The sequence below is a fragment of the Heterodontus francisci genome, chromosome 30 (genome assembly GCF_036365525.1).
Source record: "Heterodontus francisci isolate sHetFra1 chromosome 30, sHetFra1.hap1, whole genome shotgun sequence".
NCBI lineage: Eukaryota > Metazoa > Chordata > Chondrichthyes > Heterodontiformes > Heterodontidae > Heterodontus > Heterodontus francisci.
Window position 1 is genome coordinate 33,839,897 of NC_090400.1, and position 20,674 is coordinate 33,860,570.

Consider the following 20,674-nt stretch of genomic DNA (forward strand, 5'->3'; position numbering starts at 1 on the left):
TCAAAGTGTATTACTTTACATTTTATGTTAAACTTCATTAGCAATTATTTCACCCATTTTTTATAACCTAGCCTCTTATGCCAAACCATATTAAATGCCTTCTAAAAATTGATTCTAATTTATCTATTACTTATCACCTACAATGTTACAGCTGGGCATCGCCAGTCCTTGAACCCTGGCCTGAAATTTTGACCTATTGATACTACTCATGCAGATAAATCTTAATGTCTACTTTTAAGAAACAATAAGTTGCACATTTAGGATTCCATGGCTTGGTATTTCAGCAATCTGCACAGAGCCAGCAGAAACAGTGCTGAGGAGTGTTTGTGCCTGCCCAAAGTAGACATTTCTGATCCTGCACCGATGTCTAGGTCATGACATATGCAGAGTAAGCTCACAGTATGAATTTAGTCCACAGTGGGATGAAGGGCTTGGAGGGGAGGTATTTCAGCATTGCGTGCACAAAAAGCATAGGGTTATATTAAAGATGTTAAAGGTGCTATATAAATACAGGTTGTTGTTATTGTAGGGTTCAGTGTCCGTTTGTTAAGAAATCCAGGAGCCCCATCACCACCCATACTCCTTACAGGAGTCAAGTGAAGGTGGTCACCATTAATGCCGATATCACATCGTGTTCATGGAGGCTCATGCAAAAGGCGGACAAGCATTTAAAATTTATAACAAGGTAATATTTTCCTTTGTCAAACATGTATGCCACAAAAAATTCCTCTCAAGATCTTAAACAGTGCAACTGCATGCTGTTTAATATGCCTGCCCATACTGCACCATGGTAGACGCTCCAGCTGCAAATCTTATCACACTTGTATCTTTAAAGATATGCCTTGAAAAGAACTTCTTCCAACAAAACCTAGCTGCATGATGCATATTCATTTGCTCACTCACAAATGCACACTGGAATGTATAATTTGTCACTTGGGTCTCACTTTCTGCTTTCTCCAAACTTCCAACATCTCAACAGTACTTTTCTGTTTGTAGAATAAGTAGGTACATAATAGAAATAAACGTATATGCACAGGAGGAAAAACCCCAATTTTAATTCAATGATTGCCTTTGAGGAGTATTGCCAAAACTGTTGACAGGAGCGTACAGGCAGCGGGCAGGGTAAAGCCAGTGGTCTTGACCAATTGAGAGCTAGTATCATCCAATTATTGTTATTTTGTCTTTTCATTCCCATTTTTGCACAGCCATACATTCAAGAACAACATCAACAGATTTCCATGCAAATAATAATTTGAAGGGATGTCTAACACATGTCCATCCTGTTCCAAAAAACCTATCCCAAGAATCAGCCACAGCACCCAATTCCAATGGAGAGACCGGGATCTTGCATGTTCACTGCACCTGTTATAAGCACAAGCACAGGTATATTCACCCTGGGAGATTTAGCCAGTCAGTTTCAGAAAGTAGCTCTTTGCATATTGCAGAACATGAATGAAGAGGAACATATAGCGTGAAAGTGGAAGAGTCAAAACATGCTAGCCAGAAGATCAGCTCATGCGCATCAATGTCTGCAGAGCTTGGTGATTTAGACCTGACAGGACATGCATATTAATGATATTGCTAACATAGCTCAGTTATTTGAAATTATGTACAATGCCTGTGACATCTGATTGTTGGCAATAGCTACAAGAGGGTTTAACATGCATCTATGAAATTTCACATGATGGCTTATCAGAACTGCAATTCACCATGGAAATGTATGGCACATCTATTGACATTTTCAGCTGAGCTCGCAGTGACAGAAGTCCATTACAGAACAGGAGCATCTCTGATAAATGCTCACACTCCTAGTCATGAACCTTGGGCTTAAAGATGCACGAGCTCTCATGTTCAGCTTCTCCATGCTGGATAACTAGATTGAGAGTGCCATTGTGAAATGCTTCACAAGTACCATTGCAGCCCACAGGTCTGCTCCCATGCAGATCAGTAGGCAGGATGAGGAATAGCCCTGCAGCTGAGGCATAGTTCAACTAGGCAGGAGGGGGTTGTTGTGTCTCAGGGTAATGTCAAATCCATTAGATCCCACCTCTTCCCCCACAGCCCACCAACCATCCCCCCCCCCCCCACCCCCAAAGCCCACCCTTGTCAGAATGTGGGCAGGACCAGCTAGCCATAGTAACAGCTGTGACAGCAGTAGTTGCAGTTAACTCATGAACCAACAAAAGGAAGTCCAGGACCACTTTAATTACAAGAAGCTCCAAAAGACACCAAGCAGTTAGCTATCGTACTTAGTCCCTCTAATGGGGAAACTCCTTAAAGGGGCACAATGTGATCCTTCATTTCATAGTGAAATAAGTAGTGACAGGTTTGTGTTATAAGTTGGAACCAATGCCATGGAGGGCACAAATTTTCACTTTCAATTCCCAAGTATCATCAAATCCTCCTGTAGCTTATTCTGTTCAGCTTCGCAATAAATCACCCAGTGCAGGCCTCTTTCACCATCTACATCATGCAGATTACCAACATCTGCAGTAGTGCTTGGAAGGGTGAGAGCAAGTGAGATTGAATCTTTGGAAGAGTTCTTTCCCCCAGTCTGTTCTCCAGCAAGGTCCAATTTAATGATTGACATAGGGAGTAGCACAAGGGTTAGCACAGAGTGACTGGGTGAGTCAGAGAGTTAAGCCAAAAGAGAAAAGGAAAGGAGAATGCACAAACACCCTGCTGTGTATGGCCTCCATTCTGGCTATTCCAATGCTGCATTTCCTCACTCAGCCAAAGATATTGATGGCACCAGCTCCATTGGTGTCAGGATGTGTACAGAGGCAAGAGTGCCTCCAGTACTTGGACATTCCCCTCTGCTGTGTGTCAGCTTCTCTTAAAAGAATGGAAGTGGGTTTGCCTATGCCCTACTGAATGGTTTTGAGGATGTCTGAGGTAGCTTAGTATAGTGTCCATAACTAGAGGAAACAGCAGCAACTGTAGCCAAGGAAGAGAACTAGTTGTGAGGTTAGGACACGTATTGAAGGTGAGCCAAGCAGAAGGAAATGAAATGAAGGATCACACTGTGCTCGCAGGGAAGGCATGGGAGGTGGCAAAGGAAAGCATAGATAATACTCAAACTAAAGTAAAGTGGTGCAGGACTGTGCAGAGTGTAATAACGGTGTGGAAAGGAGTCTCACCTTGGCAGTTCTAGTTAAGGTCATTAAATTTCTTCCTGCACTGCAAACAGGTCTTGGGAACAATACTGGTGGAATTGACTTTCTCTGCCATCTTTCTGCATTGCTTTTGGGCACTCATTGCCCACTGAAAGGAGAAAAGGAGATTCTTCCTGCTGTTCATTTACTCCATGAGTATCTCATGGGCTGCATCAGAGAATCTAGGGGTCCTGAATGAAGTCATGCTGCTGGTTATTTCAGAAAATTACTTTCCACCAACCACCATTTAAAAATGCACCACCCTACCAAAGGACAGCAGGCTGCCCTTGAGTAGCAGCTGCCCTAGTAAATCTCCTGCTCTCCGAATTGTTGAGTTGTCTATAGGGGGTACAATTAGTGCCACGAGCTCTCCGATTCCAAGTTAATGAGGCTCAACCATCAAAATTGATCAGGCCTCCAGCCAACTGCATTAGGCACAGTTCATTACCATGTCAAACTATGTCAGGATAGACATAATACATGCTCTTGCAAAAGTTGCACGTTAACTGTTCCAGGATAGCTAAGATGCAGGTTCTCCATAGATCTAGTCCATCACATCATTGTTTCGGTATACCTACCATGAGTAATGTGTTTCACAGTCTCCTTCATCCAAGTCGCAGGTACTTTTATGTTACTGTGTACTTGGTCCTTGCTTGGTCTAGTCACGGAAACACAATCTGTGATGATATCCCTTTCCTACAACTAGATCTCATAACACTGACAATTCTTCTTGAAACTTGTACCTTGGCAGCAATTCACACTGATTCATCAGAAAAAACCTCAATATGCTTAACTGGCGAGCACAATATCTTCTGGCCTTTCATATATTTGTCTCTCTCATAAAACACACATATACAGTTGGTATACTCAGGACATGCTAACTAACTTTGGAGTACCAGAACACTTCCTGATAAATTACTAGCTTCCTCTGGGCTTTCCACAGCACCATGTGCTAATGCTTATGATTTAGTTCCATGTCTCATTTATTGTAAACAAGTGGCGTCAGTTCCAATTGTATGAATTATAGAGCATTTTACCTTGTGGCTATGTTTTTGCAATGTGATATCTGGGCAACCTTTAAGCAAAATGGTCCCAGATTCATAGTGAAACAAAATTGAATGTAGAGCCTTCCTTAATACAGTGAATGATGTTGGAAATGTAAGGTATTATTTTCCCATGAAAATAAATATCAATGGAACAATGTAATTCTCATCACATAACCAAAAAAAACACATATTTATACCTGGCACGAAACCACTTTGTTCTGTACTGATGCCACTTTCACACCCTCTGGTTTTTCATAATCAAGCTGCTCATTAGGAAGAGTCATCAAATAATAGACTGCTTTTATTTCATAATACGTATCTTGCCCTTTCACATGCTACTAAGGTGTCTGGCTCATGGATTATTTGATGTCAGGTAGAGGTAGCAAGGAACAAGAAAGGTAGAGAGTTGGATTTCAAATCAATTAGTTAAGATTAAAGGGCCTTAAGCATGCTTGTAAGTGTGTGCAGTGAACAATCCAGATAATATGATTTCTCATATTTTTGCTAATAACATAAAAGCAAATTGAGACAATGGTATGAATGTGGTGCCTGTGTTAGAGAAAGAGTTACTAAAGGGAGAATTTTAATTATCGGGCAATCGACCAGCAGAATGGGTGGGAGGCACCATCTATTTTTTTGAGGGCCAGGCATCATTCACATTCACCTAGTGAGCTGCACACTCCAGACAGCCATCCTGTTGCAGCTCACCAGCTCTGGACTGGCGCCACATCAAGCAGCCCAGGGACTTACCTGGCCGGGAGAGAGGTGGGTCTGGGGCAGGGAGTGGGAGTTGTGGGGGGTGCATTGGGGCGGATGTGATTGTGCCCAAGGAGACAGCAGCCCACATGATTTTTATGGAGCCCAGCTCCTCCTCTTGCCACAAAACTAATTTTAACGCATACCTTTTCAGGCTTTTTCCTCTTGTCCACCTACTTTTACTGATGGGATCGTCCATGTCACATTCTCCACCCAGTAGGGAATTAAAGTCTGATGTACGTCACAGGACCCCAATTTGCATGGAGTCAAGAGGTTCCCGTCTAATTCAGCCAGGTGTCTAGGCTGCCCAGAGGAAGACCACAGGTAATATGGCGGTGGAGTGGGAATTAGACAGTAGGTCCAGCGCCTCAATTCTACCTTCACCACTGCCCATTTCTGCTGGGTGGATAGAGTTACATTTACCCCCTGAATTAATAATCCAGTTTTGGCTCAAACAAATTCCAACTTCTCAATTGAGACTGGTTTTCCCATTACATTCATCACCAAACTCCAAAATGCAACAAATGGCTACCAGATACAACAAGCTGGTTTTTAATGATGCCATGAACACTATTAACAGTGCCAGGATCCAGTAAAAGAAATTAGACAATTTAATGAAATTTTTGTAATGGAATATATTGCTTTACTTTATTCATATAGGTAATAATGAATGGGCTTAACATCTCAGCCCTGTCTAATCCAAAAAGAAACAACCAGTTTTGAATAGTTTCTAAATGCAATACATAAGAGAAGTGTTAAATTGGCCCTGATGCAGAATCATACTGTTTGGTCCAGGTGCCTGCCAGAATCAGGTGGGATCCTCGTGACTCCATGCAATTTGGGATTCTAAGACGTACATAAGGCCCCCAAAGCAATTTTTATAGCCTAATGGGCACAGCATGTGGCATGGACTCTCCATTCAACGGAAGATGGCAGGCAAGAGGAAGAGGCCTGAAAAGGTAAGCATTAAATTTAAATTATTAGAGTGAGATGACCCAAGCTCAGGAGACCAGGATGTAGAAGCAATTTGGGTAGAGATAAGAAATCATAAAGGCAAGTAGTCACTTGTGGGAGCAGTGTACAGGCCACCTAACATTAACCACACTGTAGGACAGGGTATAAAGGAAGAAATAATGGCAGCTTGTCAGAAAGGTACAGTGATAATTATGGGGGATTTTAACCTACATATAGACTGGAAAAATCAGATGGGCAGAGGTAGCCTTGATGAGGAGTACATAGAATGTTTTTGGGATAATTTCTTGGAACAGTATGTTCTGCAGCCAACCAGAGAGCAGGCTGTACTAGACCTGGTATTGTGCAACGAGATAGGATTAATTAATGACCTCATAGTTAAGGTGCCCCTAGGCAGCAGCAATCATAATATGATTGAATTTTACATTCAGTTTGAGGGAGAATGGGTCCAAGACTAGTATTTTAAACTTAAATAAGGGCAATTATGAGGACATGAAAGCAGAAGTGAACTGGCAAATCAGGTTAAGGGATAGGTCAATAGAGATGCAGAGGCAGACATTTAAGGGGATATTTCAGAATAGATAGAATAGATACATGTCAATGAGAAAGAAAAATTCCAAGGGAGGGACCCGCCATCCGTGGTGAACTAAAACAGTTAAAGATAGTATCAAACTTAAAGTAAAAGGCTATAATTGCACAAAGATGGATGGCAGGTCAGAAGATTGGACAGAATATAAAAAACAGCAAAGAATGACTAAAAGATTGATAAGGAAGGTAAAATTAGAGTATGAGAGAAAACTAGCTAAAAATATAAAGACAGATAGTAAGAGTTTCTAACGATATTTAAAAACAAAAAGAGTTAACAGAGTGAGCACTGGTCCTACAGAAAGTGAGTCTGGGGAATTAATAATGGATAATAAGGAGATGGCAGATGAATTGAACAGATATTTTGTATTGGTCTTCACTATTGAGGATACAAGTATCATCCCAGTGTAAGTCAGGAAATGGAAGGGAGGGGAGGAACTCAAGAAAATTACAATCACCAAGGAAGTGGTACTGAATAAATTGTTGGAGCTGCGGGCTGACAAGTCCCCGGGTCCTGATGAACTTCAGCCTAGGGTGTTAAAAGAAGTGGCTAGTGAGATAGTTCCTGCGTTAATTTTAATTTTCCAAAATTCCCTAGATTTGGGGAAGGTTCCGTTAGATTGGAAAATAGCAAAAGTAACTCCTTTATTCAAAAAGGGAGGGAGACAGAAAGCAGGAAACTACAGGCTAGTTAGCTTAACATCTGTCATAGGGAAAATGTTAGAAGCTATTATTAAAGACATTATAGCAGGGCATTTAGAAAAATTTAAGGTAATCAAGCAGAGTCAACATGGTTTTGTAAAAGGGAAATCATGTTTAACCAACTTATTGGAGTTCTTTGAGGGAGTTACATGTGCTGTGGATAAAGGGAAACTAGTGGATGTATTGTACTTAGATTTCCAGAAGGCATTTGATAAGGTGCACATCAAAGATTATTGCAGAAAATAAAAGCTCACGGTGTAGGGGGTAACATATTGGCATCGATAGAAGATTGGTTAGCTAACAGGAAACAGAGGGTAGGCATAAATGGCTCATTTTCTGGTTGGCAAGATGTAATGAGTGGTATGCCACAGGGATCTGTGCTGGGGCCTCGACTTTTTACAATTTATATAAATGACTTAGATGAAGGGACCGAAGGTATGGTTGCTAAACGTGCTGATGACACAAAGATAGGTAGGAAAATAACTTGTGAAGAGGATATAAGGGGGCTACAAAGGGATATGGATAGGTTAAGTGAATGGAAAAAGACCTGGCAGATGGAGTATAATGTGAGAAAATGTGACATTGTCCACTTTGGCAGGAAGAATAAAAAACAAGTATATTATCTAAATGGTGAGAGATTGCAGAGCTCTGAAATGCAGAGGGATCTGGGTGTCCTAATGCATGAATTGCAAAAGGTTAATATGCAGGTACAGCATGTAATTAGAAAAGCTAATACAATGTTATCATTTATTGCAAGGGGAACTGAATACAAAAGTAGGGAGGTTATGCTTCAGCTGTACAGAGCATTGGTGAGACCACATCTGGAGTACTGTGGGCTCCTTATTTAAGGAAGGATGTAAATTACGTTGGAGGCAGTATCGAGAAGGTTTACTAGACTAATACCTGGAATGGGTAGGCTGTCTTTTGAGGAAAGATTGGACAGGCTAGGTATGTATCCGCTGGAATTCAGAAGAGTAAAAGGTGACTTGATTGAAACATATAAGATCCTGAGGGGTCTGGACAAGGTGGATGTGGAAAGGATGTTTCCCCTTGTGGGAGAATCTTGAACTAGGGGTCACTGTTTAAAAATAAGGGGTTGCCCATTTAAGACAGAGATTAGGAGAATTTTTTTCTCTCAGAGGGTCGTGAGTCTTGGGAATTCTCTTCCTCAAAAGATGGTGGAAGAAGAGTCTTTGAATATTTTTAAGGCTGAGGTAGATAGATTCTTGATAAGCCAGGGGGTGAAAGGTTATCAGGGGTAGGTGGAAATGTGGAGTAATCAGTTCAGCCATGAATTGATTAAATGGCGGAGTAGGCTTGAAGGACCGAGTGGCCTACTCCTGTTCCTAATTCGTATGTTCGGATGTATTTCAAAACATTAAACATTAAAGAAAATAGCAAAATATTCCACAGGCTTATACAAAAAAAGGAAAGTCAGGATGGGAATAGGACCACTAAGGATAAAATCACAGGCAGTGATGGTGAAATGGCAGAAATATTAAATAATTACTTTGCTTCAGTATTTACCAGGCAGACAGATCAGGTGGACATGGCATCAGAGTATCAGATTAGAAATATAACCACATTTTATATAAAAAGGAGAAATATTAAATAAACTAATCAAACTCAAAAAGGATAAAGGTCCAGTTCTAGACAGATTGCACTGCCCATTTTAAAAGATCTGTAGGAGAGATAGTGGAGGCACTATTACACATATTTAATACTTCATCAGAAAAAGGTCTAGTGCCAAAGGACTGGTGGGATAACTAACACTGTGGGCTGAATTTTTGGGCCCACCCCCCAAAGTCAGGAACGGAAGCTGGCGGTGGAGGGTGTGGGGGTAACCAGGAAAATATTGGCGCCAGGCGGTGTCAATTTCAAGGCAGCGATCCTGGCACCAGCAATAATCACCATGGCATGTGGAGGACTGTATAGGAGTCCCACTCACCTCCCCATTGAGGCCAATTAAACTTGCTAAAAAGCTCAATTAGAGCTTGTTGAAGGGGAAGGCTGCAATATTTAAAGGGGTGCACAAGAATTCTGTGATTCATAAGAACACAAGAAATAGGAGCAGGAACGGGCCATTCGGCCTCTCAAGCCTGCCCCGCCATTCAATAAGATCATGGCTGATCTGCCCCAACACCTCTTTTGTGCCAGCTTCTCATAGCCCTCAACTCCCTGATATTTCAAAAATCTATCTACCTCCTCTTTAAATATTTTCAGTGATCTAGCCTCCACAGCTCTCTGGGGTAGAGACTTCCAGAGATTCACTACCCTCTGAGAGAAGAAATTCCTTCGCATCTCAGTTTTAAATGAGTGTCCCCTTATTCTGTAACTATGTCCCCTAGTTCGAGATTCCCCCCTAGTGGAAACATCTTATCAACAGTGGCGCAGTGGTTAGCACCGCAGCCTCACAGCTCCAGCGTCCCAAGTTCAATTCTGGGTACTGCCTGTGTGGAGTTTGCAAGTTCTCCCTGTGACCGCGTGGGTTTCCGTCGGGTGCTCTGGTTTCCTCCCACAGCCAAAGACTTGCAGGTTGCTGGTAAATTGGCCATTGTAAATTGCCCCTAGTATAGGTAGGTGGTAGGGGAATTGAGGGAAGGTGGGGATGTGGTAGGGAATATGGGATTAATGTAGGATTAGTATAAATGGTTAGTTGATGGTTGGCACAGCTTCGGTGGGCCGAAGGGCCTGTTTCAGTGCTGTATCTCTCCATGACTCTATATCATCTACCCTGTCAAGCCCCCTCTGTTGCAGAAGCTGTCAGTTTCTGAACAGCTGAGGTTAGGTGGGTACACAGTGGGAAGCCAGACATGGCTGCTCCAGGGCATCATCCTGTCCCCATCAGGTGGGGCAAAGGGAGACTGGCCACTTGGCAAGGGGGTGCCCTTGGCTCTGCATAGGTGGCAGGGAGAGTGGGCACAGCACCAGGGCATGGAATGGGTTGGCACCCCCTGACATTACAGGGGCAGATGGGCAGGGGTCAAGGCTGCAAAGGCCAATTGGGCAGCTACATGCCCAGAAAGAAAGTTCCAGCTGGCAATGGGGCACAACTGTCAGATTTTAGGCCCAGTGAAGATGTGGGGCAACACTCTTTGCAGAAAGGGCAGAACACCAGGCATCAGGAGGGCACAAGAGAGGTAAGAAGGACAGGAAAGCAATGGAAGCCAAATCCTCAACACAGGTTCAACAGCTGAAGACAGAGCTACCTGAAGATGACCAAGAACCAGTGCCACAGGAGACTCCAGCTCTGTAAGCAGATGGTCACAGGCATCTGTGCCCTCCTCACCAAAGAGCCTGCACCTCACAGCACTGGTCGCCATCCCCTTCCAGTAGCCATCAAAGTCACTGTGGCCTTGAACGCCCTTGTTTCTGTCTCCTTCGAAGGATCAGCTGCAGACTTTAGTGACACCTCAAAAACGGCTGCACCCCACTGCATCTCGCTGGTCACGGATGTCCTTTTTTCCAGAGCTGAACAGCGCATTCATTTCACGACAGTCATAGCCTCGTAGGGACAGAGGGCATTGGGTTTCACCTCCATTGCTGGATTCCCCCAGGCACAGGGCATCATCGATTGTGCCCATGTGGCCATCAAGATCCATCAACAGGTAAGGCTGCCACTCCTTCAACATCTAACTGGTCAGTGACCACAACAAGAGCTTCCTTCATGTGTGCACTCATTTTCCTGGTAGCTGCCATGACTCCTTCATCCTCTGTCAGTCCAGGCTGCCTCAGATCTTCACTCCAACCCCCATAGTGTGTGGATGGATCCTCAGGGACAATGGAAATCCCTTGAAGAGATGACTGCCCACCCATTTAAAGGAACCCCAGACAAAGGCACAGAGGCAATACAACCAATGTCACCTGCTCAGCAGGACAATTACTGAGCAGGCCATTGAGCTTCTAAAGATGTGATTCTGGTGCCTGGACCACTCAGGTAGTGCCCTCAAATACCCTCCTACAAGGATCTCGGTCATTGTGGCGGTCTGCTGCGCTCTCCATAATGTGTCCCTCCAGAGAGGTGTGGACCTTTAGGACAGTGAGGCTTTCAAAGGAGACAGCTCATTGGGGAAGGAGTTGGAGCAGGAGCTAAGAGATGAGGAGGAAGTGGAGGTGGAGGGAGATGACACTGAACAGAGAGGTGCCCCTGTGCATGATGAGGTGGCCTCCTCTTGCCATCTTCCAGGAAGAGGACCTCCTCCTCTCCCTCATGGCCTCCAACATTAGATCCAGGTTGGCTTCGATGAAGAAAGGGTTTGCCCTGCCCAGGTGCTAGGCCTTTGGCTCCCCTGTGACATCTCGCTTCCCTCTGGTGAAGTGGAAGGCTTTGGCACAAACTGCACATCTCTTCCTCAGGACAACCAGCAGCCTCAGTGATGGCTGTTATGGGGTACCTAAATGAGTCTCACACTTCATCTGACCCACCTCAATTCCTGCCACCAGTAGCTCTAAGTGGACAGGAAACCCATCTCCATATCAATTCAGGGCTCACTCAATCTGAACTTTAATTAGTTTCCTACTAGTTGCGGGTTTCTGACCCAAAAGCAGACCTGGCTCCTGTTTCCCGCCCTATATCCACATTTAACAAGAGAAATTGAATATGTCCAGGGAACTATAGACCAGTCAGTTTAACATCAATAGTAAGAAAAGTAATGGAATCCCTACTAAATCTGTAAACAGAAAAACATTTAGAAACCAAAAATACTATTGTGAGTAGTCAGCATGGATTTCAAAAGGGAAAGTCTTGCTTGACCAACTTCATTGAATTCTTTGGGGAGGTAGCAGAGAGAGTAGTCTGAGATAATACAGTTATATAATTTATCTAGATTTCCAAAAAGCCTTTGATAAGGTGCTAAATAATAGTCTAATGAATAAGGTCAAAGCATGCAGAGTCAGGGGACAAGTAACAGAATGGATAGCTAGCAGGCTGTAAGACAGAAAGCAGTTAGTAGGAGTAAAGTGTAGCTATTCAGAGTGGCAGAAGCTGGAAAGTAGTGTTCCACAAGGATCAGTGCTGGGACCACTGTTCTTCACAATTTATATGAACGATTTAGACATTAGAATCAAAAACATAATTTTAATTTGCAGATGACACCATAATGAGTTGGATCGTCAATATTGAGGACTGCAACTAATTACAAGAAAACATCAATAAACTTGCAGAATAGACAGATAACTAGCAAATGAACTTCAATATATAGATGTGTGAGATATTAGATTTTGCTAAGAAATATAAGGTCACATATTACTTGGAAAATAAAAAATCTAAATGAAGTAGAGGAGCAAAGGGATCTAGGAGTACAAATACATAAACCACTAAAAGTAGCAACACAGGTTAAAAAGGCCATAAAGAACACAAGCCAAGCATTGGGGTTTATTTCTAGAGAAACAGAATTGAAAACTGAAGAAGTTATGCTAAACTTGTATTGAACATTGTTTAAACCACTTGAAGTACTGTTTACAGTTCTGGTTGCCATATTATAAAAAGAATGTAGAGGCACTGGAGAGGGTCCAAAAAAGATTTACAAGGATGGTACCAGAAATGTGAGGTTATATCTATTAGGAAAAGATGAACAGTCTGGGTCTGCTGAAGAGAGAAGGTCGAAGGGTGACCTAATAGAGATCTTTAAAATTATGAAAGCTTTTGATAGAGTAGACACAGAGACAGTGGCTGGAATTTTACATTGGGCTGGAGGCCCCAGCCACCAGACAAAGTGGTGGCGGGGGGTGGGGGGGGTTGGTGGTGGGACTTTATTTCCGTGGGGGTGATTGGGGCTTTGTGCGGGGCCCTCCGTGGAGCACAGGGTGCCTGATCAGGAGTGTCCCCTCCCCCCACAAAGCCCGCAAGGAGGCCACCAGGTTTTACCTGGCAGACTTCTGTGGGGCCTAAGATGCCACCTGCCGCTGGTAAAATGCCAGTGGCAGCAGAAGGAGGCCCTTAATTGGCAATTAACTGACCAGTTATGGGCCTTGATTAGCCTGGGACGCGCGGGCCATTTCCCTTCACCGCTGCCCCTGATAAAATTGTAGCGGGGACAGAAGGCCTTGGGAACGGCACCGCACCCCCCCTCCCCCGCCTCCCACACAAGTTTGAAACATCCTCCCCCTGCCACCAGCCTGCTCCTGTGGGTGGGGTAGGGAGGAGGGGGGGTGGGGGCGGGTTTAAAATTCCGGCCCATGTTTCCACTTGTGGGAAGAGCATAACTAGAGGCCATCAATGCAAGATAGTCACCATGAAATCAAATCGGGAATTCAGAACAGAGTGATGAGTAGGGGAATTCATTACTACAGGGAGTAGTTGAGACAACTTGTATAGATGCATTTAAGAGGAGGCTAGATAGGCATATGAGGGAGAAGGGAATAGTTATATTAATACAGTTAGATGAGAAAGGAGGGAGGAGGCTCAAGTGGAGCATAAACGCCAGCATAGACTGGTTGGACCAAATGGTCTGTTTCCGTGCTGTATATTCTATGTAAAAAAAACTCCTCAAATACCATGTACGTTACAAAATCTTTCGTTTAACAAGATAATAGACTGAATAGTATTAAGTAAAGAGTTACTTACTTTTTAAAACAAATAAGTGCTTATTTATGTATTTATAGTATACTCACTCACTTAACCATGAGAAATACTTGAGTCTCTGGTAAGTGATCAAAGTATCTGAATTCTAAATTAAATAATGGTGCAGTAGCTTTAAAATATTTGTGTTGTGGGATGGTTTTAGTAGCAAAGCTTTAAACTGATTTTTGTTTCTTCTTAAATTCATTTGCCCATAAATGTGCAATAGATTGAGTGCAGCTTTGTAGAATTTCTAGACTGACAACACACATGCACGCAATAACATTGAAACAAACTATAATATTACAAGAAAGACGTTCAGAAGTCAAGAGTACCTTTAATATTGTAATATTAACGAAAACATTTAAAATGCTATTTTTAATCTCTATCTTTTAGAAATGCTTTAATTCTCATATTCTCTTTTCTTAAAGTTAGCAACTTCTTTCTTTGCTTCTATCTGATGCAGTATATTCATTAAACACTACCTAGAAATTGACTTGCGTCATTCTGCCAGCGCAAACTGCGTGCAGGGTACTTCAGAAACGGCTAGGCCCAAGTCCCAACCAGGCAACTCACTGACAAATAGGATTTCAATTTCTGGTCACTGTGTCATTGGCAATGGCTCACAGGTAGTTCCTGGGAGATGTGGGTTAAGTGATTGGGAGAGAAGGAGGCAACCGTGAGAGGATTCCAGCTATTATGATAGAGAAGGCTGTGATCAGAGAGACAGCAATCAGGAGAGGGCTGACAATGGTCTTTAGCTCTGCAATGAACCAGGAGGAGCGCTCCTGCTCCTTGCTGTCTGCACATTCTAACAGACTAACAGACCTTTTTGGTGACAGCCTCCAGTGGTGCCATTAAGAACTGCTGGTTAGATCACAAGTAGTCCACATTTTCCTGAATGCCGCTGACCTGGATTTGCATATGCAAAGGGCCTATTTCCTGTTTCAGGTATAAACCCCAGATGCCTCTTATTCTGCTATTACCAATATGGCGAGTGGTGTACTTCCAGCACGTAATGAGCACACATGCCTTGCCTCACCCACATTAATGGATGCATTGGCACCCATTTTGCATCTGGAAAAACTGATGCATCATCATTGATTTTATGCCCTTACCTTGAGATGGTTTACTTAACTAATTTCTGAGCCACCAGGATCCCATTGCCCATTTGAAGGTGAAGCCACACCAAAGCACCAGGCCTCTGATTGGCTGCAAATTAGATCCAGCACAGGCCAGTGCATCCAAAGCTCAATGTAGTTGCATCATTGACATGACAGGTCAATCTTTGACATGATTTTCTCATGTCAGACACTGCCTTCGGCTCAACAAGTTATATCATCAACAACCCTGCCAGCAAGATGAAAAGGCAACATAACTCAATGGCAAAAAAAACTTTTTTTTCAGAAATTCTATTCATTGCCAGTCTCAACTATGGATAAGATTTGTGACTGAGATGATTGGCTGAAGTCAAATTTCTAAAACTAATAACACGCTTAAGAAAAATTACTGCTCACATTTGTTTCATGTGGGAAGCCTAATAGCAGAATTCAAGGTTTCACTAAATTAAATGGAACCCTAGTGAATTATGTTTTGACATGAATTGGTAGGGGACTAGGTAACTGCACAGTGATTATAAGAATACCCTCCTGACAATGAATCCAGGGCTGAGTTTGAATCCTACCCAAACAGATGGAATGAAAGTCTCCTTTCTGATCCACAACAGAATGAGTATTGGTAAATCTCAACTCAGCTTTCAATGGACACAAATCCAGAACAAAGGATTGTCTATAATTCGGGATTAACTGGGCAGCTTGACTCCACAATATCATTAGATAGCTAATATTGAAATTGTTAAGCATCACACTAGAGCTCCACTGAAGTGACGATTGAAACACATTGTTAGAGCAGACTTCACACTTGACCAGTCTGATTTGAATCCTGTCTAGACACCCGGAATGAAAGCCCCCTTCTCTCTGTAAAATAATACTAAATTGGATCCCAAATCTCAATTCAGCTCCCAGGCATCTCAAGACAGTATTGTCAAATTTGTTTATAATTAGGTAATCTAACTCAGTTAACAACATAATGCTATTAACCACTGATGGTCATCCAAATATAAGCTCTAATTGGACCAGCTAACTCTAATAACAAACAGAGATCAGTGCATAGATAAAGCTACTTGTTTTGCAATTGTACAGTTAAGCATTTAAGTTCCCAGGCAAACTACATATTCACATAATAACTTTCACCCATCCTCAGCCAGGTGAAAGGTGGAACCATAGGCACATGCGGCACAGAAAGAGGCCATTCAGCTTAGTGTGCCTGTGTCAGCTCTTTGGTGGAAAGATCCAAAATTTAATCTACTACCCTGTTCTCCAATGGCGCCCCCCCCCCCCACCCCCCCCTGAGCCTGTAACTTCCTGCAATACAAATATTTGTCTAATTTTCCCTTAAAAGATGCAATGTTGCAATAGCTGCAACCACACCCTGGGGGGTAGATTTTCCCTTCAGATGGTTTTTGAGCATTCTGACCAATTGCCCGATAGTGCTGGTGGGAAACCAGAAAACGAGTGTTCTGAGGGAGCTCACTGTTCCACATCACCACAAAATTGGGCGGGCGGGCTGGCAGGCCAGCTGGTCTACGGGCTCAGGGGTTCTGCAGCAGGGCGAGGCGGGGTGCTGGGAACAGCCGAAGTTGTTTTTGTGGAGAACTCCTGATCCTCCTGACCCCGCAATATAAAATAAAAACGTTCCTTCTGGGCTCCTCTTCAGATGGACCTCCAGCTAAAACTGACTGCAGCACCAGCAAGATCACTTATTTTCTACCTCCACATCATTACACATCTCTGCCCCACCTCAACCCTACTGCTGCCTTTGTCACTTCCAAACTCCATAACTTTATTTTCAGTTTCCTGAATTCCATCCTTCACAAACTGCAACTTATACAAAACCCCAGTGCCCACATCTTCTCCCGCGAAAAGTCCTGCTCCCTGATCATCCCTGCTCTGGCCACATTTGTTGGATCCCCATCCTCCCAAATCAAAATACATGTTCCCATTTGAAAGGTTCCTCCCCAAACCCGCAACCCACCAAGGCCTTTGCTCAACACTACCTCTGCAAGTTCCTTTCGCCCTATACTCTAGCGTGTGGCCTTACATTCTTCGAAGACTGGTCTCCTTTGCAATACCCCATACCCACCTTCAGCAGCACAGCCTGTAGCGGCCTTGTCTCCATTCTGGAATGATTTCTCTAAATCCCTCCTCTTTCTACCTCTCTCCCAATCTTCAAAAACTTCCATAAAATTGATCTCTTTGATTCTGCCTTTGGTCACCATCCCTGACCCTTCTTCTATCACTGCTTATCCCCAGTTATATCTACTGCTGTGCAACGCTCTGAGACTTTTTTATTGCATTGAAGTTGTTACTTAGCTGCAAGCTTTCGTTCAACCAGAATTGATCCCAGCTCACTGAAATCAAGGCTAGATATAAATCTCGAGCATTCCTATTGAATTTTGAATGGGAACTTGGGTGTTTCCCAACCTAGATCTCATTCAGAGCTGGCTTGCTTGAAGGAATGAGAATTTTTTCTTCTAGAGGAACTTCAACCTTAAAACAGCTTTAATCACCCAATCCAATATCAGTTGCACTAATTTGTCTGCTATTTCCAACCAGTGTAATTCTTCAAGTTAGATACTGATGGCTTACACATTAAGTATCATTTCAAATTTTCCATAATGTTCTTTGGTATCAATATTAATTGGATTGTTAACTCCTCGGGACTAATTAAAAAGGATTGGAGATTTGTGTCCCTTTTCTCATCAGTATTACAGTCCGCCCTGCAGAATCTGCTCATAGATTTTGTGCCAAACATATCAAATACCTGGTGGGAACTGGCTGGATAAGGCTTTCTCAGTGTGTCATAGGTTGTCTATGTGGATCATTGTAGAGAAAAGAATAATACATTTGAAATAATCAAACTGAGAACATCGTGTCCAAACACACAAAAATGAAATAAATTTGGGTGTGGTATTTTTCAGGAGCACATTTTCAAATCACTTGTTACATATCAATACTGCAGATATGATGAATGCATTTAATAATTGTTAAAATGTTCATGTATCTTGAATTTTATGGACAAGTATTTACATTTTTATTCCGCAGCATTTAATGTTACAGAATGTATTGTATTAGAAATATTGTAGCTATATAGTGACTGAACCCAAGAGCTGGAAAACATCATGCTGATGAAGATTGCCAATTTACTATTTTCACAAAATCTGGACTCCATTTTGACCTGTCACACATAGCCAAATCCATGCAACTTTAAAAAAAATCAATACTAATGGCTCTGGTTCGCCTGTGATATAAATGAACACTCATTCCTTCTCTTTATCATTATCTTTATGGTGCATGTAAGACAGATGTATACCCTGCAGCTTTCCAGAATAATTTGAACATAAGAGCTTTTTATGCTACGCTGTCATTTCAGGCACAAATGTCTACATTTCTACAAGTCCATTTGAAAGTCTATCTATTCTCAAATTAATGGGACCAGAATTCAAAGAATTAAATACAGAACTCATTATATTTAAATAAATAAATGTCCCCGGTTTGAAAATCTTTTTGCATTTTCTGGACTTAAAGACTGAAGAAAAACTAATCCCCTGCAATAGCCAAACTCTGAAATGTCAACAGTCTAGGGTGAAAAGTAGATATTAGCTTCACTTGAAAAATATTCACAGGTTAATCATTCAAGGTCAGGTTCATTAAAATGGAACTCACTTTTCAGTTATCTCTGATGAAAAAAGAAGTGCTAAACATTTTCCATTTGACTAACTGAAAACTAGTGGTTTGTGTCAAGGTAGTTTTCTAATCCAGGCTCGTTAAAGGAGAAATCAATGGGACTTGAGAAAGGGGTGGTTAATGAATGTCTGATGGCTTCATCAATCAAGTTAGCAATAGTGAAGTTTCACTTTAACACGTTGCATTCCAACGTCCTTTAACTGGAATTTCTATTGTTGCTTGAAATGCTACAGCACTATTTAGAGGGTTAAATGTCAGTTTTGGAATTTACTGAACTGCCCCAAATATAATTTAGTTGTACATTTATATTTTAAGCTCACAAAAAACATAAAAGGTTTACAGCACTAGCATGCCACCACAATTAGTTAAGTTGTGAAGAAATGGACTTACTGGAGTCATCAGATTCATAGCCTTCGGCCTCAGTCTCCTCTTCCTGCTTAGTTGGTGCAGCAGATGCAGCTCCGTAAGCGCCAAATAATTTGTCCACATCGTCCTCATCCTTTGTAGCCTCTGACTGGGTGACAGAGGGCTGGCTGACAGTGGAATGCACAGAGTTGTTGCGGCTCACAGCTGCAGGAAGACCACGAGGAAAACGAGGGAAGTAGTCAGAGATTTGTTTAATAGGTTTAATAGGACCTGGGCAGACATCAATAGCCATATGCTCCTGAATGCTTATGGCCATTTTTTCTCCTTTTCGGACTGTCATGCATGCAACCCTTCTTAACACAGCAGACAGCAAAAGAAAGAAATAAAAGCCACCCTGAAACTGAATTGGGCAAAGAGCACCAAGAGGAAGATGCCTATCTCACACACACAGCAGAACTCAATCTCCAGCGTTAGGCTAGGATGCTTATGTACTTTGAGTTGTAGAAACCCTGTGCATGCTGCCTCACTGCCACAGACACTCCTTATCTTTCTAATACTGCTGTTCAGCCTATGAATGCGTGTGTGTGTCTCTCTCTCTCTCTGTATGAGAGATTGATTGGGAGAGGTGGAGACTATGATGTCAGTGGTTAGCAACCAAGCAGTAAACAGGAAGCACTGGAATGAAGACAAAATCAGGTGTGAGGGTGAAGAGACAAAAAGACAGGAGTCTGTCTGGAGCAGGAACTGGACTCCAATAAATCCCCCAAGTACTGAAAGTCATCACCTAAATAAAATATCGTTCCATTTACTGCCACCTTGGACTGTGTTGAATGACCTGACTACAGATTATAGGTTCAATTAAACTCTGGCACTTCGCACAGTACTGTAAATCAGGATTAAACTCATAATCGCTCCTATCAGACAGTGTGAAGAAACATAAGCAGAGATGGAAGGTGGCAGTTGTGATGAATATAGGAGACAGCAGAACAAACCAAATGACATGCTAAAAGCAACATATTGTAAACAAGACAAATGTTTTGAAATAACGAACAGGAGGAAGACAGACGGAATGCAGTCGCATGTGGGTACATATCTTTAACTATTTCAGTTCTTATTTTTCAAAACAGCTTCAAATTGCAGACTTTACCATCATCCAAAAGATGAAGAAATACATTTATGTAAATTTCTAATGTTGATTATAAAAGCACAATTGGAAAAAAAAATGCATGTTATTTATCAACAAAATATAACATGCAATTTCCTGCAGGTTCATTTATGGTAAATTGCAGTACAGTTTTAATCCTTCAATATGTTATCACATGCATCAACTGTCCAGTATGTTCTAGCCATCAATTCGAACACCCACCACATGAAGACAAATACAATGTAATAAAAGTACCCAAACATCATTTATGGAAAATGGACACGCCTTACAAAAGAAATAATCCAATCATTAGGTTCAACTGCCAATGAACAGCTTGACCTTAACTTTTGTAATTTATAATGCCACCTGAATTCCTCAATTAAATGATTTCCTTGTAATCACTCCCAGCTAGCTGCTACTTTATAAATAATGCCCACAGCAGTGATATGCAAAGCGATCTATTATTTCTCTGCAAAACACCTTTCTTCCGGTTTCGTCCATTAAATCTCTCATGTCATCATCTTAGAAAACATTCTAAGTCCACACAATACGAATGCACTTTAGCAGGCATGATGGTAATGGTA

The 20,674-nt window shown here is 42.2% G+C and overlaps 1 protein-coding gene across 1 annotated transcript in view; it reads right to left on the reverse strand.

Moving 5' to 3' along the window:
* Window positions 1-19,286, reverse strand: part of LOC137346498 (double C2-like domain-containing protein beta) — a 273,543-nt gene extending 254,257 nt beyond the window's left edge. Inside the window, exon 1 of the mRNA XM_068009961.1 lies at window positions 18,971-19,286. Coding sequence (XP_067866062.1) covers window positions 18,971-19,286 — 316 coding nt within the window. The remainder of the gene's footprint in view (window positions 1-18,970) is intronic.
* Between the last annotated feature and the right edge of the window lie 1,388 nt (window positions 19,287-20,674).